This window comes from Populus nigra, chromosome 9, assembly GCF_951802175.1.
Source record: "Populus nigra chromosome 9, ddPopNigr1.1, whole genome shotgun sequence".
In the NCBI taxonomy this organism is placed as follows: Eukaryota; Viridiplantae; Streptophyta; class Magnoliopsida; order Malpighiales; family Salicaceae; genus Populus; species Populus nigra.
Window position 1 is genome coordinate 9,739,355 of NC_084860.1, and position 25,398 is coordinate 9,764,752.

A 25,398-nucleotide genomic window follows, 5' to 3' on the forward strand; every position below is an offset into this window, starting at 1 on the left:
ACGCTCCTCCTTCACAAACTAAAACAATGACCAACACTCCAAAGGTAACTCCTCACTCAATGAATTCCAGTTTTAAAACAATTCCACCCTTTCTTGTGAGTTCTTCTAGGTTAAAGAAAAAGGACAAAGAAAAAGAGATTTTAGAGGTCTTTAAGAAAATGGAACTCAACATTCCTTTGTTTGATGCTATCAAGCAAATTCCCAAGTATGTCAAATTCTTGAAGGAGTTATGTACCACTAAGAGAGCTTTCAAGCTAAAAGGCTACGAAACGGTAAGTATGGGTGAAGTTGTATCTACTGTTGTTTGTCATAACCCAAATTTTGACCATTTTTATTTTAATTATTATTATTATTTTATTTACTAAAAAGGATAAAAAATGATGGTAAAAAAATAATAATGATGAAAAACAAGTAAAATGAAATAAATGAAGAATGAATTAAAATTTGGGTTAAGGGCAATATGATTGGAAGTTTTGGGGTTTAATTAAGCTTGAAATTAATTTAATTAATCCAATCAAGGTTTTAATTGGAGAATTGATAAGTTTTGAGACTTAATTTAGCTTGGAATTAATTTAATTAATCCAATCAAGGTTTTAATTGAAGAATTGATAAGTTTTGAGACTTAATTAAGCTTGGAATTAATTTAATTAATGTAATCAAGGACTTAATTGAAGAAATATCAAAGTTTGGGGTTTAATTGGGGTCCAAATTGCAAACGTTAAAATCCAAGGACCAGCTTGAAAATGGCGCGGAAATGCAAGGATCCAATTACGTTTTAACCAGGAGCTTGATTGCAAAATTATAAGAATTCCAAGGACCAAATTGAAAGCAGCCTTTAGAACTAGAAAACGGGGTCGTTTTGCAGCGACTGTTCACTGTCTTCTTCCTCTGCAATGACTCTGCCATTAAAGGCAGCGACATTTCATCCGTTGGCAGCAACGCTTACTTATTGAAGGCGACCTGTTACAGGGCATTTAAGAGGCGGCCGTTACCACCGGTTCTGGCCTTATAAAAGGAGGAGGAATCACAGAACCACGGGGGAGACGGAGAGAAACCAAACCAGGGAAAATCTTGGTCCATCAACCAGCAGCACCTCGTACTTTTACTACCATTGTCTCTGTCTTGAACAGAGAAGATCGGACAAAGAACTAGAAAAGGGAACAAACCGGAGGAGATGAAGTAACACTGGGAACACCACAAGACGTAAGAACAGAGATAATACAGAGAAGACGAGCAAAAATAGAGGAGGCCACGAACGGGCAGAAAAACCAGAGGATAAAACAGAAAAAAAAACATAGAAAAGAGAAGGAAAAGTAAAAGAGCAACACAGAGAGGAGGATTGGCTTTGCCATTGCTTCCGTCTCTGCAAACAGAGAAAGACCCAGAATCAAAACCAATTCAAAGTAGGTCGGCCTCTTCATCACCTTCTCGGCTTCAAAAGCTGTTGAGAAAACAAAAGGAACATGCATGCAAGTGAGCGCAGAAGGAAGATAAAGGGAAGCAACGGAAGAGAATCCATCAGCGATGCAAGCATCTTCGGTCTCCAGGAGCAGGTACGCTCGTTTCTTCATTTTTGCATTCTTTAAATTTGCAAGAACACTACGCGAAGGCAATTTAATTGCCTTCGCACAGCGCCACGAACACGTGAACAGGTTCATGCGTGCTGTGGCCCAACCGGGTCACTGGCTTGGGCCATTGACCGGGCTGGGCCGGCTGGGTCTAGCCCAGCCTATGTGGGTTGAGCTGGGCCCAGCCCCAAAAAAATAAAAAAAAATAGAAAGTGTAGAAATAAAAAAATTTGCATGTCTTAGAAAAAATGTATTTTTATCAACTTATTCAATGATATCAGGATCATGAATAAAAAAGAAAATATATTGATTTTTTCATAGCTATGAATTTTTACCAATGCTAGAGTTGGAATTATTCGTGGTGGAATTTTTACCAATGCCATAGTTGGAATTATTCATGGTGGAATTTTTACCAACGCCAAAGTTGGAATTATTCGAGATCGAATATTCACTGGCGCCAGAGTCAGGAACATTATAAACAAATCATCATAGCATAAGCGAATAAATGTTTAACAATTTAAGACAAAATTAGCAATGCAGTCTGCCTCAAGCAGAACGTTTAAGGGGTGATAATATCTTTCCTTTTACGTAACCAGTCCCGTATCATAGAATCTCTGTTGACCAGTTAGGGTTCCTAGTGACCATAATACTAGGTGGCGACTCCTTAAACAAGATATTTTTCCCTAAAAGAACTAGATGCCAGAAATTTGTTTTTTTTCAAAGAAAAAGAGATTTTAGAGGTCTTTAAGAAAGTGGAACTCAACATTCCTTTGCTTGATGCTATCAAGCAAATTCCCAAGTATGCCAAATTCTTGAAGGAGTTGTGTACCACCAAGAGAGCTTTCAAACTGAAAGGCTACGAAACGATAAGTATGGGTGAAGTTGTATCTGCTGTTGTTCAAAAGAATATGCCTTTGAAGCAAAAATACCCAGATGCATTTATTATCCCATATGTTTTTAGTAATGCTAGTTTTAAAAGGGTCTTATGCGATTTAGGTGCATCCATTAATGTCATGCCTAAACATGTTTATGATTATTTTAGTCTGGAGACTTTGAATAAAATTAGTATTGTAATACAACTTGCAGATCGTAGTTTTGTTTTTCCACTTGGTGTGATAGAAGATGTCCTAGTCAAGATTGATAGTTTGGTTATTCCATGCGACTTTTATATTCTTGACTTGGAATATGACTCTTGTGATTCATCAAACGACACTCCTATATTGTTTGGGAAACCATTCTTGAAAACTGTCAATTCAAAGATTGATTGTGGTACGGATATTTTGTCTATGGAGATAGGAGATGAAAAAATTGAATTTAATTTCATGATGCAATGAAATATCATTACAACAATGTTTATTCTATCACATGCTATGACCAAGTTGATAAGTGTGTGCAACAAGTTTTTGATTTTGATTGTGAGAATGAATTAAGCGTGGCTTTAAGTTATGGCTATGATTTTACCAAGATTGAAGAGATGGAGAGGCACATATGTGTTCCTCAAAACATGCAGGAATCAGCATTGGCTTTGCAAGCTTTATAAATGGGTGGTGCCTATCCTTTTAGTGCCCAAAAAGACTGGAATCATATTGGAAGAGATACGAAATTATGCTTATGAGAATGCAAGGATTTACAAAGAAAAGACCAAGAGTCTTCATGACCAAATGATTACAAGAAAAGAGTTTAATGTTGGAGACAAAGTCCTTCTTTATCATTCGCGTTTGAAACTGTCCTGGAAAGTTGCACCCTTGTTGGATTGGACCCTTTGTTGTTTCTAATGTTTTTCCTTATGGTGTAGTTGAAATTACAAATTTAGAAACAAACAAAGTGTTCAAAGTCAATAGGCATCACTTGAAACCTTTATATGAAGGTTAGACGACATAACTCATCATTTCTATAGAGTTAGCTGAATCAATCTATGAAGAATGAGCATGCCATATGTCAAGCCAATGACATAAAACAAAAGCACTTACTGGGAGGCAACTCAGCACAAAAGGAAAAACAAAAATCAGATTTCCTTTCTTTTTCCCTTATCTTTTATTTTTTATGTCATTCTCTTATATACCTTTTCTTTTTTAGGACAATGTTGTGTATAAAGTGTGGGGGTATTAATAGAATTTTGGTTTTCTTTGTTATTTTTTTTAAAATCTATGTTTGATCTTTTTGAACTCCCATTGGTTTATAAGAATATGAGTAATATGTATGAGAATTAAATGAGATAGATGAAGATATAAATCAAATGAATAAGTGTGCATGCAAGTTTTAACGTTTAATTGGTTTAGGGATTGACTTTGAAAATATGTCATGTTGACTTTATAGTGTTATACCAATACAAGCTTTTGAGCCTTCAACATTATATTATTTGATTATACATTCTTTTAATGATATGTATCTCTAGAATTTGCTTCATTTCTTGTTGAGATTACATTCATATTACATGTGTTCATGAAGATGATAAAGGCATTAGAAATTTTAACCACTTAAGCCAAAAAGCCAACCTAAAGCATATTATCCTTAGTGAGCCCCTTTTGAGCTTGTTTATCTTTTCTTTGTTTTACTCATGTGTAAGCCTTAACTTTTTATATGTTTTTCTTTTTCCCTGGCCACGGATTAGTAGAGCATATACTTGTTAATATCTCATGGATTATGGTTGGAAATTATGTGAAAAGGAAAAAAAATGATGCTTGATGAAAAGATTGGCAAAGTTGCCAAAAGTGAGGAAAAAAAGAGTGTTCCTTTGTGTTCTTAAGATTTTATGTTCATGGAGCTTGAAATCAAATGAAGTTAAGTATTGGTGCTTAAAGATGGAAAATTTGACTACTTTGATGGGATATCTTCTTTCAAAAATCATCTTTTTAGAATGCTTTACTTCCTTTGGTTTTAGCCTTTTCTTTTCCTTTCTTTTACAACAAAAAAGTAAAACTTTTTGATTCATGCATTGCTTGTAACATTTTAGTAATGGAGATGAGATTGAAGAGTAAATTTATGGTAGAACATATTCATTGATTGAATTGAGAGATTTAAATACATAAGCCCTAAACACATGAGTGTTGGAGTGTTTATCAATAAGAGGACCTATCACTTTAGTATGGATTTCATTTAAATCCCGACGAGTAATTGAGTTTTGAAGTTTGTATGTAAATAAATTCATAAAAATTTATACTATTTATCCTTCTTGATTGTATTCTTGTTTATAATGCATATATTCTTGAATATTGATGGGAGATTAGGAGATAGTGATTTGATTTAATTTAATTTCAAGTTGATTTTACCTATCCTTTCTCGAGGACGAGGACGAGTAAGAGCTAAGTGTAGGGTATTTAATGTAATCATATTATTTGATAGTTTCACCCATATTTACCTAGTATTTTGCCTTTTATATATATATATATATATATATATATATATAATGCCTTGATATTCTTTATTTTATGTTTTGAAGGCACTTTTGGATAAAAGATGCAAAAATGAGTAAATTGGAGGTAATTGACAGATTTAACCTTAGATGTTTTGTGCAGAGCGTGAGTTCTAGAGGTCTAAATGAAGTGATTCTAGTGGCATTAAAAAGCTAACATCCATACCTTTCTGGAAATCTAAGGCAAGAAAATAAAATAAGAAAGAGCATGGAAATCGTAGCCTTCAAAGTCAAATCTCGCAATCTACTAGTGTTGACCTTCAACTATTCCAACTTGAATATCATAAGCTATAAAAGTCCAATTGATGCAAACTCAATTTTTTTGGATTCCTGACTCAAAGACCTATACACTCTCCAAATTTCAGCAAAAAATGATTTCATACGAGGGAGATATGATTTTTCAAAGATGACAATTGAATTCTGCCATCAAACAGGTTTCATGAAGAAACGAGTCCAAATTACGTTTCGAAGCATCTAAACCGACATCCAAGTTTTTATTTTAGCAATTTAGCCCCTCTAAATCAAATCTTGAAGATTTCATGCAAGGCTGTTTCTAGTTTTTAAGAAAATAGTTATTGAAGTACTTAAATGTAAACTGTCGACTTAAGAGAGGACTATTTTGTAAAATAAAGACTAGAGTTTTCTAGGATATAAAAAGAATGAGAGGAGAGAAGGGAGGAGAGGCAACCAAGAGAGAAAAACGCCCCCTTCCTCTAAGAAACCTGAAATCATGCATTCCTCCTTCTTTTTGATTAGTTGTTCAACAAACATGCAAGGCTAAACTCTTTTTCTTGGTTGCAAGGATACGAAAACCTTCGGATTTCAAGAATTGTGAGATTTATTTTACCTCTTCTTTTCAGTTTATATGATGAATGAATATGTTTGTTCTCCTATGTTTATTTCTTAGGATTGTTTTATTTTAATTGCTGGAGCAGACTCTAAGTTATTATTGTGAACAATTTATTGCTAAGTTTGCTATCAAAACCGGAGTTGTGATATTTGAACTTGTGAAGCAACTAAGTTTAATAATTATGAAGGATTTACGTTATTAATCTTAGGGAAAACATTCAAACAAATCAAACATGGACTGCAAACAGTTATGTTTTCTTGATTAATTAACTTATCTAGTTCTTAAGGCTGCCATTGAATTAAATTACTAGTGCGGACACTATGGTTATTTGATGGTTAGGATTAGTTATACAGCGGATTTGTTAACTAATCAACATAAGAAAAGATAAATATTCAGAGTATAAATTGATGTTTCGTTTCCATGATCAGTTCTGATTTCCGTAGGTGGATGTTTACTTGAAACCAAGGTTTGCTGTCTTGATAATTTTCTGATTTTATTTACTTTCACTTGATAGTTTTATATTTTCTTTTGCTTGAGCCTAGAAAACTTCCAAACCCCCCCCAAATTGCATATCATATAGCATAAAAATTTAAACTAGACCTTCTTTGTGGGATCGACCCCTTGCTTGCTCTATACTATCTTATGTGTTGTGTTTTAAGTTAGGGTAATTAATTTGTGCGATCACGACATCGCAACAAAAAAGCATCCGTTAATCTCTCGATGGTAAAAAAAAAACAAAAAGGCATCCGTTAATAAATCTGAAACTTTTATCAAGATAAGCTTAAATAAAAAACTTTTCAAAGTTTGATATGAAAAATATGCTTGAAATATTTTGTTTTTTAAAAAGTTTTGACTATTTTTTGAAAAATTATTGAGAATGTAAAAAAGTTTATGATAAAATAATCATTTTTATTTATGATTTGTTTTCACGAGGCTTTTTACTTAAATGTGGTCCCTCCATTTATAACATGATTGATAGCTATTAGTCAACAAAATTGACTAAATACCCTGTCATTTTATAAATACAATAGAAAATAATAAAAAAATAAATTTATAATTATAATAAAAAACTTAAAAATAAAGAAAAACAAAATAATCATATTTTTTTATTTTAATAAGTGAAATTAAAAAAATGTGTACATTAAATAGAAAAACTAAAATCACCAAAAAATAATTAGATAAGTTTTTGGACATATTCTTGTTATATGTATTTGATTTTATATAAAATAAGAAGATTTTTAATCAATTCACTTAACCTATTGATTTTGTATAAAATTAATTGTGCGATGAAACATAGTATCAATTATGTTTTTTGAGGTTTTTATGTCTAACATTAGAATTAAATAGAACAAAGATTCGTTTTATCAATATCTTAAATAAATAAATATAAAAGGAAATCTAAATGAATATTGGAAGCTCATGCCAATAAATAAATAAATAAATAAATTACTCATTTTATAGAGGAACGAATTGAAGTAATGATGATACGAAGATTTGAATTGAGATATTTGGAAGATCAAATATATATTATAGTTAAGAGCAGAGGACCCTCGTAATCAATCAATCATGTGACTAATGAAAGTGTTAATTAAAGAGATGGAGGATAACCAACGGTAAGAAATTTGGAAACACGAAACCTATAGTTCCTTCCTTCCAGATCCAATGTATTAAACAAGTCAACTACTCGGTCTCGCTCTCGCTCTCAATCCTCAAAACCTTTCTTCCTTCGCAAACACACTTCATTCACACTTGTCAGTTGTCACCGTGACTCACAGCTGCATATTTCTCTCCTGACCAGAAAACACACAAACGCTCTCTTTAAATTACCGAACCACCCCTCCCCCCTTTCCTTTTTACAACCCTCCCTCCCCATGGACAACATTAACTCTCGCTCTGAGGTTCCCGGCGGCGGCCATCCGACGAGGCCGGATACCGGTGGCGGCGCTAGGTACAAGCTGATGTCGCCTGCCAAGCTTCCGATCTCGAGGTCGGCTTGCACCATGATCTCTCCTGGACTCAGCCCAACCTCGTTTCTTGAGTCTCCAGTTCTTCTCTCGAATGTTAAGGTTAGTGGTTTTAGTATATATACTTTTTTGGATCGGAGTTGATGGTTTTTTCTGTTTGGTTGGAGTTGTTTAAGGATGTGGCTGGTTGGGAGGGGAGATGAGTAGAGAGCCAACTGAACTGGAGGACTAGATAATTGAAGTGACCAAACAGACCATTATTAAAATAAAAATCTTTGTTTTGTCGCATTCACCAAGGTAATAATCGAAGTAGTTTTGTTGCTGTTAAATATATGATAATAATGATAAAACAGTGTTTTCTACTATTTCATCTCACCAGCTCTCAAAAGAACGGTGCTCTTTACAGCTTCGTGTCGTTGAGTTCAAGAAGTGGAGAATTGTCTTTAAAAAACAAGATGCTCTTACTTTCATTTTTTATTTTCAAAAAAAGAAAAAAAACGAAATGCTAGTTACTATATTTGTCTCGTTTCGTGTTAATTTAATTTATGTGATTCGGGAGTGCTTATGTCGTAGCCTGAAGTTATAGATTCTGATGCTTTATGAATTTGGTACCATGTCTCGTGTGGAATTTGTCTGGAGAATATTACTTTTTATTTTTATTTTTAATTACTATTAGCCTAAGCTTCCCCTTTTTATGTTCTCTTTTCTTGTAGAAAAAAAAAAAAATTCTTTTTTTGTTCTTTTAGATGCCTGTGTTGTGTTCTCACATAATGAGTCTTTGCCATGCTTCTTCTTGTCTATGTTCTATTGGTCTTGTTGGGTTTACAGATATGACTGCAAAGAAGCTTGAAGGTATATGTGAATCAAACAAGTGAGAATAACTTGATTATCCATAGAGAGAACAAACTTGGTTGCCCATCATGAGTCCATAACCATATAGAGCTGAAGCTTAAATGTGATAGACAGCATATGTTGAGTTCAAGCATGAGAAATTGGGTTTGCGGCTTTGTTCAGTTGGGTATGTAGTTTTCTACATTTGAAGTACTGGGCCAAATGGAAATATTTGAAAATTGATGTCTCTCTTACTGGGTTCAATATATATTTATTCCCTCTTTTTATATTTTCTGAATTTCCTTACGCTTTTGTAACCTGGCAATGATCGGTTAGCTCACATCACTTGTTTAGATGCACTGATCTTTCTATGTATTGATGCTGATAAGAAAGATCTAAGAGCTTCACAGATTTGGTGCCAGACTCCAGACAGTGGCATAATAGTTGCGCCATTGATGAGGGCCTGAGGACATTCAGGGATTATGAAACTTGCCTTTATCTTGATTTTGTATTCTTTCAAGTCTTGTTTACTTAATCTGCTTGTACTTTGCCTTAGAAATATCTTTAGGCTGATTCCTATCTTCTTGACTTCACAGGCAGAGCCTTCCCCCACGACTGGCACATTTACTAATCCTCAAACTGTGCTTGGTTCTCTTAGCTCCACTTCATATTCAGCTACTACTGTTTCCTCCACCACCTTTGGAGAAAGAAAATCCAACTGCTTTGAGTTTAGACCACATGCTAGGTCAGACATGGTAAGATCCCAATGAAATTTCAGTCTCTCATAAAATGCGTGGCGACTTTAGGTACTTAGTGTTATGTAATTTTTTTTGGACTTAAATTGCTTGATAATTACTCCAATAAATTATATGGTGCTTCTATCCCAACATTCATGTTTAAATAACAGCTCCAATAATTCCTCACATCACTCCGTGTCTTCTACTTTTTAACGAGTTTAATTTTACAAGAGCTTCTAAACCTAAAACCTGACCTATATTAACTAGTTTGTGGTTTCACAACAAAACTGAAATATTCACTGCCAATGAGCCATTGGTTTTATTCATTCTCATTCTGAACAATAGTTGCAGAAGGATAAAATGAAGACTTAGATGATGAGGCATGTTTTTTTACTCAACCTTCCTGTTTTCCCTTCTCTGGAATTACTAAATGTGTATAAACTCATTTCAATTCCTGATATCTACAAGTAGCCTTGCTGGTTTAGGGGCATTGTTTGCCTAACATGTTTCATTTATTTCAAGGTTTCTGCAGATATGAATCATCAGAGAAGTGCACAATGTGTTGAAGTCCAAAGCCAATGCCAGTCTCAATCATTTCCATCATCACCCTCAGTAAAAGGTGAGATGGCAGTCTGTACAAATGAGTTGACTCTATCAACACCACTTCACATGGTTACTTCAGGTTCTAGTGTTCCTGCTGAAGTTGATTCAGATGAACTAAACCAAATGGGGCTCTCTAGCAGTGGGCTTCGTGCATCACAGTCAGGAAGTGCACCTACCGTGTCATCTGATGATGGATATAAGTGGAGAAAATATGGACAGAAACACGTTAAAGGAAGTGAGTTCCCACGCAGCTATTACAAATGCACACATCCTAACTGTGAAGTGAAAAAGTTATTTGAGTGCTCTCATGATGGACAAATAACAGAGATTATTTACAAGGGTACACACGATCATCCTAAACCTCAACCAAGCCGGCGATATGCCTCTGGCTTGTTCATGCAGGAAGAAAAATTTGACAAGTTTTCTTCTCTACCTAGTCAAGATGGTATGGAAGGAAACTTAGGGAATTCAGTTTGCTATCTACTTTCCATATGTACTAACCAATGTTCCTTCACTCCTTTCATTCACTTACATTGCAGACAAGTCACCTGGTGCATTTGGACAGGTGTCTCATGCTATCGAACCACATGGTGCCCCTGAACTGTCTCCTGGCACAACAAATGATGATACTGGAGAGGGTGCTGAGGATGACAAAGATCCCTTCTCGAAAAGAAGGTATCAGTTCATAACACCATTTTACTCATAAAATACAAATATTAACCATAATATGGTCTCATAAAACACCATTTGAGCAGGAGGTTGGATGCTGAAGGTTTTGATGTTACTCCAGTGATCAAACCTATCCGAGAACCACGTGTTGTCGTGCAAACTCAGAGTGAGGTTGATATACTGGATGATGGGTATAGGTGGCGCAAATATGGCCAGAAAGTGGTGAGAGGAAATCCTAATCCAAGGTATGTTTTCTGTGTTGATGATGAGTTAAATAGTTTCTGCTTTTTCACTGTTAAGGTCCATTCTATCATGTTGTAACTCTTTTCTTCAGTAATTTATTGAATTTCTGGGGAATGTCCTGTGCATTAGTACCTTTGTAGCAGTCATATTTGCCTTCTCATGATGTGGATAATGGATAAAGTGATGGAATGGGCAGATATCATCTCTTGAATTGATTAATGCCCTGTTTTTCTGACTATGGGTTTGACATGAAATCATTGTGATTCATAATTTAACTACTCTCATAAATATGAGCTTTAGTGTGAAACCGTCTTACAATATGCACATTGTCGTGGGACAATGGGTTGGATTATATTTCAACAATAGGAGATAATTCCTACTTGGATTGTTTCTTTAGCATCGCTATTGTAGCATGATAAATTTTTTATAAATTTGAAGTTGGAACAAGATAGCTGAGGTTAGGGTTCAGAAGAAACATCTATAATCTGAATGAATTGATAAAATATAAAAGATTGATAGAAGTAACAAAGAACGACCATAAAATAACCTTAGCAACCTATTTATATTAGTCTAAGCCCTAGATCCCTATGGAAGAAGGGTTCGTAATCTTATTCCATCAGTAAAACTAAACTTTTAAGGAAATTCTTCAAAAACTCATTAATCATATGATCCTATATAATTAACCCTAGTATCATAAATAAAATAAAATAAATTGTATAGAAAGCTCTTGCATTACTGTCCTTGGGTTGGAAGAAACCTGTTCTTGAGTTAAAACGATTCTTGCTGCAATCTTAAGGATGTCCAATTAAGAGTCTCTATCCCCCTTTTCTTTCTTTGCTTCAACTGTGTAACACGAATAGATATTAGAATTAGTTCCTCCATGATAATGCTTGCAGAACAAACATCTAGATGCAAGTTATATTTCTCACATTGATTTCTAGAGTAATGAATTGCAAACCTTAAAACTTGCTTCAACATATGTTTTTGTACAGATAACCTTTGCACAATTCTTTTGCCTTTGGGATAATATCATGCATGTAATCGAAAGGATCTGCATGGCCTCACTAGATAAATTTCTTTTGTTGAGCAACCAACTATCATTACTGTTTTTGTACAACTCTCCTATTCTCTTTGCACTCAACTACTAGCTTTTCAATGAGGGCATCCTTTTTAACATCATCTCTATCATTAATGTTTTTGTTGCTGCCATAATTATTCTCATAATCATTGTTGTAATAAACATCATGGATTGGTGGAGAATCCCAATCCACATATACTCCTTTCCAATGAACGTTTCATCCATTTGTACTTGCTGCCCTTCAACTTTTTTCATGCAGAGTTTTTCCACCCTTCCAACCCCCACCTTGCACCAAAGATTTATGGCTCCAGCGTCATAGTCTTCATCCTTATGATTACCTTCTGGTATGTCTAAGGAGTGTGATCGCCTTCTGGAATCTCCACTTGAGCTTCCACTAGTTCCTGTTGCTTCAAAACATCAATAGTGCACATCAAATGTTCAATTAAACCCACTTTTCTCAACCAAAATTGTTTGCCAATCTTGATTTCTCCATTTACAACCACCAACACATCCCGACATGGTTATAAGGATTGAACCCAACACAATTGCGAGGATCTTTTCACTCTGCCATTTGACTTAGTGTGGGAAGGGGAAAACATTAGAAAACAGAAATTACAGCAGAATAATGACTAGAATGAAGATGTAATTGAAATTAGAACAAGATAATTGAGTTTAGGGTTCATAAGAAACCTATAGAATTTGAATAGAGTGATAAAATAACAAGGAGCAACTATAAAATAACCCTAGCAGCCTATTTATATTAGTTTAAGCCCTACATTCTTGTAGGAAAATGATTCCTAGTCTTAGTCCCCAAATAAACTACCTAGCTTCTAAATAAAGACTTTAAAAAGTCACATGCTGATCACATTACCCTAGATTAATTAAGTAGCTCTAATATCAGAAATAAAATAACATAAATTGAAAGAAAGCTCCTGGATCAGATCATTCTTTAAACTTAAGTAAAAGGTTGGGAAAATGAAGATCTTTTAATATGTTTTTGCAAGTGAATCTCTGTGCCTAGAAATTGCAGACATTCAGCGAAATGCAGAAGAAGGTTGTGAAGACTTTTTAAGAAGTCCTCCTTCCCTCTCAATATCTTAAAGAAAAAATGAGTCCCCCTTCTCCATAGAATGAAAGTATGTGAGGATGATGCGGGAAAATATACGCTATGAAGCCAAAACCTACTGGGAAAATGCTTAATTTCTTAAAATCTGATTGGACTGGAATATTTAATCGTTAGTAATTGTAACATGCAATACCCACCCCGATTCTTGGAAAACTTTGTCAGTGTAGGGATTTAATGCTGATTTTTCATTTCTTATTATTCCTTGCCAGAATCCCTTGCTTTTGATCAAAATCTCTTGTCAAGGTTGCCATTAGAGGGACCTTTTCCTTGTTCCAAAAGTACTACAGGCTTTTGAATTCCTTTTATGAAGATGAAAGTAAGCTAATTTGAACCAGATATACTGATTTCAAGTCTCTGTCAACACTGAGGGTCCTTGAAAGATCAATAGGAATTCTTATGGATGTGAAACACTATGCTTGATATTGTGTTAATCAATATTCTGGAGAAACTTGGAAGTTTGCAGTGGAGGCCTGAAGATTGCAATTATAATAACCATAAAGAACAATCTCTAGGGACTTCTACCATAGTATTAACAGAACAATAGTGATGATCAGAACACACACACATGCAGTGATAGCTGATTTTTTGAATTTTATTTGAAATTCTTTGCTTTAACTTACCTTTGTTTTCTAGCTAATTTGTTAATTTTCATTCTTAAAACAAAATTTCTCTCTTTCCCCATTTCGTTATTTCTTATGAGATATATGATGTTTTCTTGTCATGTTTTACCGATCCTTCAGGAATTACTACAAATGCACAAATGCTGGATGCCCAGTTAGAAAGCATGTGGAGAGGGCGTCACATGATCCAAAAGCAGTTATAACCACATATGAGGGGAAACACAACCATGATGTACCTACAGCTAGGACAAACAGTCATGACACAGCAGGACCATCAGCTGTGAATGGAACCTCAAGGACTAGACCAGATAAAAATGAGACAATTAGCCTTGATCTTGGGGTTGGGATCAGTTCTACATCTGAAAACTTGTCCAGCGATCAGCAACAAGCTTTGCATGCTGAACTTGTCAGATTCGAAAACCAAGCAAGTAGTGGTTCCAGTTTCAGAATAGTTCATGCGAGCCCAATTGCGGCTTACTATGGTGTTTTAAATGGTGGCATGAATCAGTATGGATCTAGACAAATTCCGAGTGAAGGCCGTAGCATTGAAATTCCACCTTTAAACCATTCTTCGTATCCATATCCGCAGAACGTGGGAAGTTTATTAACGGGTCCATAAGCTTGTCTAATTTGTTTAAATTTGTCTCTTGCCTTATAGCTGGTAAATAACAGAAAGGTTAGAAACTGAATTTAAAAATTATGTATTGCTCTCTATATATTCTTGCTGATGGTCTTCGAGCTCATATCTGGTGTTGGGATCTTCCCTTACGTGTACTCTCCTCCCTCCTGTTTCCATTTCATCAACTTCGGTGACCACTAAGAGTGAGTGAGTGTAAATGCTTATGAATAATTTTGAATTTTTTTTGTTTTAATTTTTTTTTATGATTTTGAAGTGATGTTAATTTGTTTTAAAATGAAATAAAAATATTATTTTGATATATTTCTAAATAAAAAGTATTTTAAAAAGTAAATCTCAAATCTCAAAGACTAATATTTTCTGAAAATAGTAATTTAAATAGTGGTTTTAATTAGTGATGTAGAAATTAAAATAAGTTTCTTTTCTTGTTTGTTTTTCTTTTTTTATAGATTTTCCTCTAATATCATACTGGTTTTTTATATTGAGTTGTGTTATGATAATGCTCATAGAGCGAGGATAAAAGTACATAAAAGATGGCCTTACAATTTACATGAGCTAATTTCAGAAGCCAATCCTTAGAAAGCATATTTTAAAGGAATGTATCAGGCTATTTTTTTTTTTTACGAACACCATTAGAAAACAAAATTGGTCAAATAACACAATTATCAAAAGTTTTGAAGAAATAAAATAATTTAGCACTGTGATTAAAAAAAATGTGACATCTCAAGATATTGCTAAATGAAAATCCTGTATTTCAAAGAAATTATTAAATACACTTACATGAGTTAAAATGAGAATAGGGGGGAGAGAAAAAAATAAAGAAATATTAAAAGTACATTGAAGCTTTATTATTACATTACTGGTATTATAAGAAAGATCTTGATAAAATAAATTCAATGACACTAAGAAAGATCATTAATTTTGATAAAAATGGATCACACTCTCCATTCAAAGGCAAGTGAGATACGTTGAAGCTCCAATTATGAAACTAACAGTATCATTATAAAGATCTCGATGAAACGACATTAAGAAAGATCATTAATGGTGACCGGAGTGAACCACATGTAATGATGACTTATTTTCCTTTCGACGGAGAGCACCAAACTGTATTATTTTGCCAATCTCAACATGTATTAAACTATGTTATTGATGATAATGTAAAATATCATATTTTTCTCTCTTAATGTTTAGTCTTTATACCTATCTAATGTCGAAATGTACTCATTAAAGATGAGAATTTATTTTTCTCATTTTGTTATTAATTGTTTATGAGAAGATATAATGTAAGAGAAGGTGATACATGTACTATTTTAGATCAAAGGATTGTCGAATCCAACACTATTACTTGGGAGACCATTAATGGAAAATCTATCCAGCCTCTTTCTTCTATAAGTGAGTTCAATGGGCATAAGGAGGAGATTGATATTGAAGTTAGGGAAGGTGATATGGATAGGGAGTGTACTGATCAAGAGTTTATGTTTTTAATTTTGGTAAGTCCTCTTTAATCTTATTTGAATTATGTCAGCAAGTGAAATGTTAATCAACTTGCAAATAAGGATAAAGACTTTCTTGAGAAAAAGAAGAAGGTTTTGGTAGGTTCTTCCAAGAAGAAAAGGAAATTAGGCTCCTTGCAGGGGTAAATTGAGGTAATTTTTGTGTTGTTGTTTGTCTTCCTCTCTACATTTTCTATGTTTATCAAATGTTGTAATGTTAGAGGTTTGAATGATTCTATAAAGCATTTATAATTGCGTCGTCTTGTCTAGCATGAAAAGGTGGATTTTTTGGGTTAGTTGAAACTCAAGTTAGAGAAAGAAATAAAGATAGTGTTTCTAAATTTCTTCTTCTTCAAAATTGGTCTTTCTTGTATTATTATGATTTTTCATGTTGCATTCGAATTTGAATTTGTTGGGATGCTGATGTAGTGAAGGTGGATGCTTTAGGTAGTTCGAATTAGTTTATTTATGTTTGTGTTAATATGTTGGGTACCAATACTTGCTTCAACGCTTCTATCATTTATAGAGATAATAGTTTGTTTAAACATGAGGCTTTATGGTTTGATATTGTGAGTCATAGTGATGGTTGAGAGTCCACTTCATCGATTCTTATGGGTGATTTTTATGTTATTTATTCTCTAGATAAGAAGAGAGGTGGTGCTATATGTTGGCTGCCATGGAAAAATGACCTTAATAATTGTCTTATTCAATTAGGTTTAGAGGACCTTAGATTTTTTGGTTCTATGTTTACTTGGATTAATTAGCAATGTAATAATGTGCTTATTAATATGAAATGGAAGTGTGATTTTGCAGTTTCTAAAGCTATTTTTGCATGTTTTTGGTATCTCGAATCATTTTTTGATGTTAGTTAAGCTTGTGTATATACCTAAAAGGAAGGTTCCTTTCTAGTATTTTGATTTTTAGGTTGATTATTCTCAGTTTGTATAGATTATTGTCAAGGCCTAGGAGGAGGAAGTCACTAGTACTCTAATGTTCATTTTGTGTAAAAAGTTAAAGTATGTTAAGGTTGTTTTGAAAGAATTTAAGAAGAAGTGTTTTGCTAAGATACTGAAGAGGGTTTTGATGGCTAAGAAAGCCGTAAAAGATGCTTAATATCTGGTGTAGCAAAACCCTCTTGATTTGGATATTCAAAGAACTGAGTCTATATTGGTAAAGGAGTATATGAGACTTGCTCAAGCCGATGAGAGGTGTATTAGGCAAAAATATCGGGTTCAATGGCTGAATTTAAGGGATAAGAATTCAAAGTTTTCTTTTAACTTGGTCAAGTATCATCACTGTCACAAAAAAATTCTTTCCATTCATAATGATATTGACACTTTTATTACTGATGAAAAGGGGTATATGACACCATTGTTAACTAGTTTGAGAATCTTTTGGGGGGTCTCGGTCAAATTCTGGTATTAGGAAAAAATATCGAGTTCAATGGCTGAATTTAAAGGACAAAAATTCAAAGTTTTTCTTTAACTTGGTCAAGTATCATCACTATCGCAAAAAAAATCTTTCCATTCATAATGATATTGACACTTTTATTATTGATGCAAAGGAGGTAAATGACACCATTGTTAACTACTTTGAGAATCTTTTGGGGGGTCTCGTTCAAATTCTAGTATTGATTATTCTTTTATTTGAGAGGTTTTTTCTTGGTGGTTGTCTTCTTCTTAAACCATAAGTCTTGAAACTCATATTAGTGATGATGAAATTCAGAAGGTCCTCTTCTATTTTAAAGATAATAAGAATCCCGATCCATATAGGTTCAATATGGGTTTCTTTAAGAAAGCTTGAAGTATTGTTAGTCGAGACACTATTAATGTTGTTTGGTCTTTCTTCAATTCTGGCCAATTACTCAAACAGGTGAATGCTACTATTATAGCTTTAAATCCTAAGGTTCCTAATCCTTCAAGGGTTAAGGATTTTATGACTTTCTTGTTGTAATCTATTTACAAATGCATTGCAAAGATTATTGCTAATAGAGTTAAAGAGTATGCTTCCAGATTTGGTTGGCCTGTTTCATTCTGCTTTTGTTGAGAGGTGAAATATTAGTGATAACATCTTATCATTTCAAGAGCTTCTTCATAATTAGTATAAGAGAGAGGGTCATTTTAGGTGTTCTTTGAAGGTGGAATTGATGAAAACTTATGATTCAGTTAGGTGAGACTTCTTATTGGTTGTTCTTCATATGTTTGGTTTTCCATCCCGTATGGTTAACTGGATTGCAGAATGTATCTCTATTACTATATTTTCAGTCTTTATCAATTGTGAGGTTCATGGGTTCTTTTCTAGTGTTAAAGGGTCAAGGCAAGGAGATCATGTATTGCCTTACTTGTTTATTCTTGTTATGGAAGTTTTCTCAAGTTTGATAGGTTAGATGGTTAGAGAAAATGACTTTAGATTTCACTAGCATTATGAGAGGGAGCATCTTACTCACTTGTGTTTTGCTAATGATTTGATGATTTTCTGTCGAGCTAAGGTGGTTATGGTTTCCTTAATTAACCATAGCCTTGATCAATTTTGGATTTTGTCTAGTTTGTCTCCTAATAATAACAAGAGTAGCATGTTCCTATATGGTGTTAAGCCTGATACTAAAAGGCAACTTCTTGATGTTCTGGATTACAAGGAAAGGAAGTTGCTCATTAGGTACCTTGGTGTTCCTTTTATTACTACAAAACTCACATCTCTTAATTGTTTGATCCTTGTGGACCATATTATGGCTAAGGCTAAGAGTGAATGAATTGCACTCTTTTATATCTGGCTAGACTTCAGCATATCAAATCCTTTCTCTTCTCTATTCACGTATACTGGTCTTCTCTATTCATTCTTCCGATGGCTATTATAGTGAAAATCATTTCTTTGTTAAGATCTTTTTTGTGGAAAGATAGTAATCTTGCTTTAAGTGGTGCTAAAATTTCTTGAGATAAGATTTGCTTACCAAAGAAGGAAGGGGGCTTAGGTGATATAAATCTTAAGGTTTAGAATCAAGCCGCCATGGTTAAACATTATGGACTATATGCTTTAGACTGGTTCATTCAATTTAATCGTCTTGGATACATTCATACTTGTTGCGAGGTAGGAGTATTTGGGAGGTGATTTGTCCTAGGAACTATTCTTGGAGTTGGAGGAAGATTCTTGGTCTTTGCAGTCTTATTCGAAGGTTTATATGCTACCGCGTAGATGATGGTTGTTCCACTTCTCTATGGTTTGATAATTGGCATCCTAGGGGTCACTTGGTGAAGGTTTTTGGGGACAAAATTATTATTGACTCTGGCTTGAGTAGAGACGCAAGGTTGAGTTGTACTATTACTGGTTAAGAGTGAACTTGGACTCCTACTAGATGTACCCCTGTTTGTTTTCACTTGGATGATAGGATGTTTGATATTGTGTTGGAAGGATGATCCTAAAGGTATTTTCTCCATTCATAGTGTTTGGAATTCTATCCGTCCATTATAGAACAAAGTGGAGTGGTGAGAGCTTGTATGGCATAAACATGCTATCCTGTGATTCTCTTTCATCTTATGGCTTGCTATTCACGAGACACTTTCGACTTGGGATAAGTTCATGTCCTACAGTTCCATTTAGGTTAACCAGTTCTTTTTATATGGGGGTGGTAGAGAAGATTTTGATGATTTATTTTTTAACTGTATGTTCTTTCATTACATTTGGTATGATCTTTGTTCTAAATGCCTCATTCTTTTTGGCGCAGATCCTGGATTAGTACCATTTTATGGCTCTTTCTTTTGGGTGGAGGTAGCTCTCTTAAATCATTGATAACCATATTGATATTAGATGTTGTAGTTTACTACATTTGGAGGGGGAGGAATGCTTGGCTCCATGGTGAAGCTCCTCACAACAATTCAATTATTTATAGTGATGTTGTTCATTGTATTGTTTTTAAAGTTAATTTTCTTTGTAATATGATATCTTTAAATACTAACAGACTACTTCATATTTTACGAGGATTTTATGATGATATTTTCATTTCTTGTTGATTTGTTTCTTATTTAGGTTTTGAGGGCATGCCCTCTTAGCCTCTTTCTCTAGGGTATGATCCAGTTTTCTTCTTCGTTGCTTTAGGTTAGATGGGGTTTTGTTTGCATTTTTGAGTTGTGTGAGTTTTGTCCTATTGCTGTTATTTTGTTTCTTTTTGGTTAATATACTTACCTTATCCACACAAAACAAAAAAGTATCTAATAATCTATTCTCAACATTTTAGCCTAATGATCGATCAGCTTCGGAAGAAATATCATCCTTGTGAGGTTCAGTGAACCTCATCGCAAATGAAACTGATATACATACAAACGACAGCTAATAATTATGGACTGAACGGCACGGCACTACTACATTTCCACCCTTCTCCCCTGGCACCAGTTCGTTATTTATAGAAGTCCTATGCAAGCAGATCAAAGCCGTTACTAGCGAAGGGCAATAATACTTCTTGAGTTCTCATTATTATTAGCGAAATATAAAGTAATTTCACCTGTGTTTCCTTCTTTAGCCAAATATAAACATTCGCATCACTTCATAGAAGTGGTGATGAAATGTTATGAATATTCCTAACATGATGAACAGATGCAAAAACATCCAAATGCTTTTCCAACCCAGAAGGTTAGTTTTTGTCGGTCTCCAGCACTGACAGCTTCTGATATCCCTACGATGAGCTACAGTGATTCAAATGTAAACATGATTCTTGGAGTAAAATATTGAAAAATTCCATTGTAATTGAAGTTGAAGAAATTCCCACAAATTTGTCGTCTTGTGTGTGCAACTTCCCTCAACTACTTTATGTTTCTCCCATATGTCCATTCCCACTTGGTATTATCAAACATGAGCTTCTTTTTTTCTTTTTTCTTTTTTAATCGATGAATTAAATGATGCCAGCTTTGAAAATGCATGTTCTTTGAGCACAGAAGTTCCAAAGGACATGCATTGCTTTCTACAAAATATCCTTTGATTCTGATGTTTGTGACATGTTATGCTAATGGCCTAAGTTGCTCAAAGTTATCATGAATTTTGGGTTTATTAGTTATTAAATTTTTTTAATTAAATACAATGAACTATTTTTTAATAAAAAAACAATCCTCTCTTGTTCAGGTTTCCATCACTTTGTTATATTTTTTTAAAATAATATATTTTCACATCAAAATTAATAAAGAAAAATCTATTTTTATAAAAAATAGTTTGAGGTATTCAAACGATTAAAATTTAAAATCCAAAAACTAAATTCAATTTCATCCAAACTTCAGGGTAATTTTTTAATAATTTGGCCGACGGTGACCCGAGGTTTTACGAACATTCATTAATGTGATAATTTCAGAAAAAACAATCATGCAAGGCCAACTTTAAACTGTTATCAGTAAGCAAAGACTGAGCCTGGATTCGCAGCCTTCTCTGGTTGTGGGTCAATCTCAACTTTGATTATATCTATAGTGAAGAATCTCTAATATGCTTTTCGGTATCCCATAGAAGACAACGAAGTATTGAACAATATTTGAAACTTTGGCCATATCTACATAATATTTGGAAATGATGAAAGAAATGTATTCGTCTGAGGAACAAAAACAATGGAGGAGTGATGTTTGTAGTATCAGTCCATTTCTCTGATCTGACATACCTTAAAAGAAAGTGAAAAAACTGCTGATTAAAACTTTCCACCTTGATCACATTTTCATCCTGTTTTCGAATGTTCAAACAAATAAGTAGATGTTAGTAAAATGTGGAGGAGGAGGAATTGCTATCTGCTATTGAAGGCCCTGGCACACATCACCGTGTTTTTCTTCATCACAGCATGTTCAGGAGGTGAGTTGTCCGAAACTGAGTCTTTCTTCACTTTCATGAGAGCCATTGATCCCCAAAATGTGCTGAGAATCAGCTGGAATGGGATAGTGCCACATCCTTGCTCGTATAGGTGGCGGGGAGTCAAGTGCAGTTTTCAGCCTCCTGCTGTAACACAAATCAGGCTTGACAGGCAGAACTTTACTGGGACAATTGATGCAGACTCCCTTTGTGGGCTCCAACACCTGCAAGTCCTGAGCTTAGCAAAGAATCACATCCAAGGAAATATTCCTCACTCCATATTGAATTGCAGAAGCCTGACCTATTTAAATCTAAGCAGTAATTTTCTGACTGGGAGGGTGCCTGTGCCTCTATTCAAGTTGAAATATCTCCGGACCTTGGATATCTCTAACAATTATTTAACTGTAATTATTCCTCGTCCCGAACTGGAATTCAAGCATCTAAATCATTATTCTATGAAACATAGTGCAGTGAAGATGTACAATCTTCAAAAATTGGCAATAGTGGCAGACTCCGTGGCCCTAAATAGCACTGACGCTGGTTCCGTCGAACATCCTGCAGACCCATCTAATGGAAGCAAGCCTGGTTCTGGCAAAAGGAAATGGTACGACAAAGCCATATACGTCGTACCATTAGCTTTTGGCATTGTATTTCTCTCTGTATTAGGTTATTTTGTGAATAAGAGGTTCTCTGATTCGGCCAAAGAGAGGGAGATTCTGAAATCTCTGGCACATTCTCCTCAGAAAACTCCTCCACCTGTGCCTCAAGAAGACTTGAAGCCTAAAGAAAGATGCTCAGAGCTCGTTTTCTTTGTTGAAGAGAAAGAAAGATTCGGATTGGATGACCTCTTTGAAGCTACCGCTGACTTACAAAGTCAGACCCCTAGCAGCAGTCTGTACAAGGTGAAGCTTGGTAATATTGTATACGCCGTCAAAAGATTGAAGAAATTGCAGGTATCATTTGAGGAGTTTGGCCAAACAATGAGGCAGATTGGGAATTTGAAGCATCCAAACATTCTACCCCTTGTTGGTTACAATTCCACTGATGAGGAAAAACTTCTAATATACAAGTATCAAAGCAGTGGAAGCCTGCTAAACCTGCTAGAGGGTAAGTTTTGCTATCCTTGATTTAAAATTGTCCCAAACATGCTTGATGCACACACAAAAGCACTCAGACTCAGAGAAGCAAGCATGCATGCACACACGTGGGTGTTCAAATGCAAAAGGATCTGTGCAAGCCATTTCAGGCCTGAGAAGTGTAAAAGGCGGCATGCTTGGCCACTCTTGAACTTCTCTCCCATGTCTGAAATTGTTCCACATTCATCAAATTAAAGAGAATAAAAGAATGTCTGAACTTGTTGCTTCTCGAATATAGTTTATGCATGTCTTTCCATTCAGAATATATTCTTAAGAGAATTAATGTTCGGTTTTCGTTGTAACTAATGAGGTTAAGATATAAAGAACAACACAGTATCACGTGACCCATATTCTTATGACCAGCACATTCAGATCTTGAAATGTGTTACTTTTTCTACATGCAAACATATATCTCAGCAGATTGTTGTTGGTAACCTGCAGACTACATTGAAGGCAAGAGGGAGTTCCCATGGAAACATCGGCTGTCAATAGCAATTGGCATTGCAAGGGGTTTGGACTTCATATATAGGAATCCTATTGAGCATGAGATCAAACCTCATGGGAACATTAAGCTTTCAAATATCCTGCTGGATGAAAATCAAGAACCACTAATTAGTGAGTACGGATTTTCAACATTTTTGGACCCCAAGAGAGTTTGGTCCTTTTCCTCCAATGGTTATACAGCCCCTGAGAAAATCTTGTCGGAACAAGGCGATGTTTTCAGTTTTGGAATAATTATGCTTGAGTTACTAACAGGAAAAACTGTGGAGAAGAGTGGGATAGACCTTCCTAAATGGGTCAGATCCATAGTAAGGGAGGAATGGACAGGAGAAGTTTTCGACAAGGAGTTCAATCACTCTGCGAGGCAATATGCATTCCCTTTGCTCAATATCTCTCTCAAATGTGTATCAAAATCACCGGAAGAGCGGCCATCTATGGGAGAAGTGATGGAGAAGATAGAGGAAGTAGTGAATGCAAATGAGGAATTCACTATTTCTTCTATGGGCTCAATACTATCCAGTCCACCAGAGTGGTGCATACTTCACTCTGTCATACCTGAGACTTGGGATACTCCTGGCTCAAATTATTGACCACGGACGGTATTTCTTTGATCCAGCACTAGGAGTTTTTTCCCTCCTTCCTTTCTTTTTTCTTTTCTCCCCCTTGTTTCTGATTTGGTCATCTGGCTTTTACGTACGAAGACATCTCAATCGCATGATTTAATATTCTATGTAATAAACAGCTTGTCCAAGCCTGTAACTGCGAATGAAGGCAGAAGCCGACTACATCAATGAAGAGTGAGAGTTGACCTTTGATGTGTGTACTTTGCCAACCAATGTTTTGCATAATCTTTTCTTCTTCCTGCTTATATAATTAATGGACGCATCTAATGATTTGGCTATCAGCCTTTTCGAAAAGAATGAATGAGATCAGTAAACATTATTATCAAGGATTGATCGAGAGATATTCCAATACCCAATAAAAGAATGAATTCTTTCTTTTAGTTATTTTATTCAGAATTATTAACTAGTACATTTTGATTTATTTCCTTTCATTATGTTTGTAGATAACATTATTTATAATATTCGACACCTTCCTTTTCATATTTATTAACACAATTGATCCATCATAATATTTGAATTGTGAACTCAAAATCTGTCTCTATATTATTAGAACTCTTGATAACAACTCTTTTTTAACTTCAATTAAAAAAAAAACATTCTAATAATTTTGATGCAAATCTAATGAGAAATCATAAAAACAATCTAATGTTGGTGAGTTGTTGTAAGGAACCTTTGATAATGTTACTAAACTAGACTTAACAAATCAACTTGAAGACCTGCAACCCAGCTTCTTGCCTCATCTGAGTTTTTAATAATGAGACATCAATGTCTTGGAATAATCTGGATTAACTCGAATTAACTCATCAAATCAACACCCTAGATCATGTACATTGAAAAAAGAAAAAGGATTATCAGATAAAAAAAGGGCTCTCTTCCAATCTCAGAATAGGATCTTAGACATACGGTGACCGACTAAGCTAAGTTTAATAATTTATTAAAAAACTATTTTTTATTTAATTATATAATAATAAAAATAGATGTGTGTAGAAAAGTCACCAAATTGATTTAGAAAAATAAATTATTATGAATTATGCAAAAAAAAATGATTGTTAATGTTATAAAATGATAGCTATAATACTATTTGAAAGTAAAGTAAAAATTGAATGGGATTTAATAAAATAATACCTGAAATATATTTAGAATTAATTTTAGAATTCAATAAATTAATATATCTAACATATTTTTAATTATTTATTTTTTAAAGAAACTAAATTTGAATTAGAAAACAACATTAAAAAAAATAAAGAACTACAACAAACCAAGTATGCAGGGTTGAATGATTTATCACATATGGTCCATTAAAAATCAAGCTAGACCTAGGGGTCTAGGACTTTTGTTTTTCTTTTTAAAATGCATTGTCCATCCATTTTTTTTTTTAAAAAAACAAAAGTAGATAATGCTTTGCCTTGCCTAGTTTCCAACCATCTAAATGGTTGTAAAAAATGAGATTAATTTTTGTTTTGTGGTGAAAAATGAAGCTAATGGAAATTTTGTTTTGA

The 25,398-nt window shown here is 34.3% G+C and overlaps 2 protein-coding genes across 4 annotated transcripts; both read left to right on the forward strand.

Moving 5' to 3' along the window:
* Nucleotides 1–7,445: 7,445 nt before the first annotated feature.
* LOC133703464 (probable WRKY transcription factor 20) lies at nucleotides 7,446–14,444 on the forward strand. 3 transcript variants are annotated; one of them, XM_062127996.1, is made up of 6 exons: nucleotides 7,446–7,896; nucleotides 9,222–9,380; nucleotides 9,885–10,410; nucleotides 10,505–10,640; nucleotides 10,721–10,879; nucleotides 13,822–14,444. In XM_062127996.1, the coding sequence occupies exons 1-6, from the start codon at nucleotides 7,702–7,704 to the stop codon at nucleotides 14,318–14,320; spliced, it is 1,674 nt and encodes a 557-aa protein (XP_061983980.1). In that variant the 5' UTR covers nucleotides 7,446–7,701; the 3' UTR covers nucleotides 14,321–14,444. The 3 variants fall into 3 exon arrangements, with proteins under 3 accessions (XP_061983980.1, XP_061983983.1, XP_061983981.1); XM_062127999.1 differs by having other exon boundaries at nucleotides 7,758–7,896; nucleotides 8,623–9,380; XM_062127997.1 differs by lacking the exon at nucleotides 7,446–7,896 and adding an exon at nucleotides 7,907–8,091 and having other exon boundaries at nucleotides 8,623–9,380.
* Nucleotides 14,445–21,557: 7,113 nt separating this feature from the next.
* Nucleotides 21,558–23,866, forward strand: LOC133702740 (probable leucine-rich repeat receptor-like protein kinase IMK3). The gene is made up of 2 exons (XM_062127070.1): nucleotides 21,558–22,551; nucleotides 23,379–23,866. The coding sequence occupies exons 1-2, from the start codon at nucleotides 21,558–21,560 to the stop codon at nucleotides 23,864–23,866; spliced, it is 1,482 nt and encodes a 493-aa protein (XP_061983054.1).
* The last annotated feature ends 1,532 nt before the right edge of the window (nucleotides 23,867–25,398 follow it).

What these genes read in the sequence shown, in the direction of transcription:
- LOC133702740 (XM_062127070.1), top strand. Translation starts at nt 21,558, where the DNA reads ATGTGGAGGAGGAGGAATTGCTATCTGCTATTGAAGGCCCTGGCACAC. An exon ending in TCTGTACAAGGTGAAGCTTG is followed by an intron (nt 22,552 to 23,378) that starts GTAATATTGTAT and finishes ATGAAAATCAAG; the next exon opens with AACCACTAATTAGTGAGTAC.
- LOC133703464 (XM_062127996.1), top strand. Translation starts at nt 7,702, where the DNA reads ATGGACAACATTAACTCTCGCTCTGAGGTTCCCGGCGGCGGCCATCCG. An exon ending in TTCTCTACCTAGTCAAGATG is followed by an intron (nt 10,411 to 10,504) that starts GTATGGAAGGAA and finishes CTTACATTGCAG; the next exon opens with ACAAGTCACCTGGTGCATTT. An exon ending in AGAGGAAATCCTAATCCAAG is followed by an intron (nt 10,880 to 13,821) that starts GTATGTTTTCTG and finishes CCGATCCTTCAG; the next exon opens with GAATTACTACAAATGCACAA.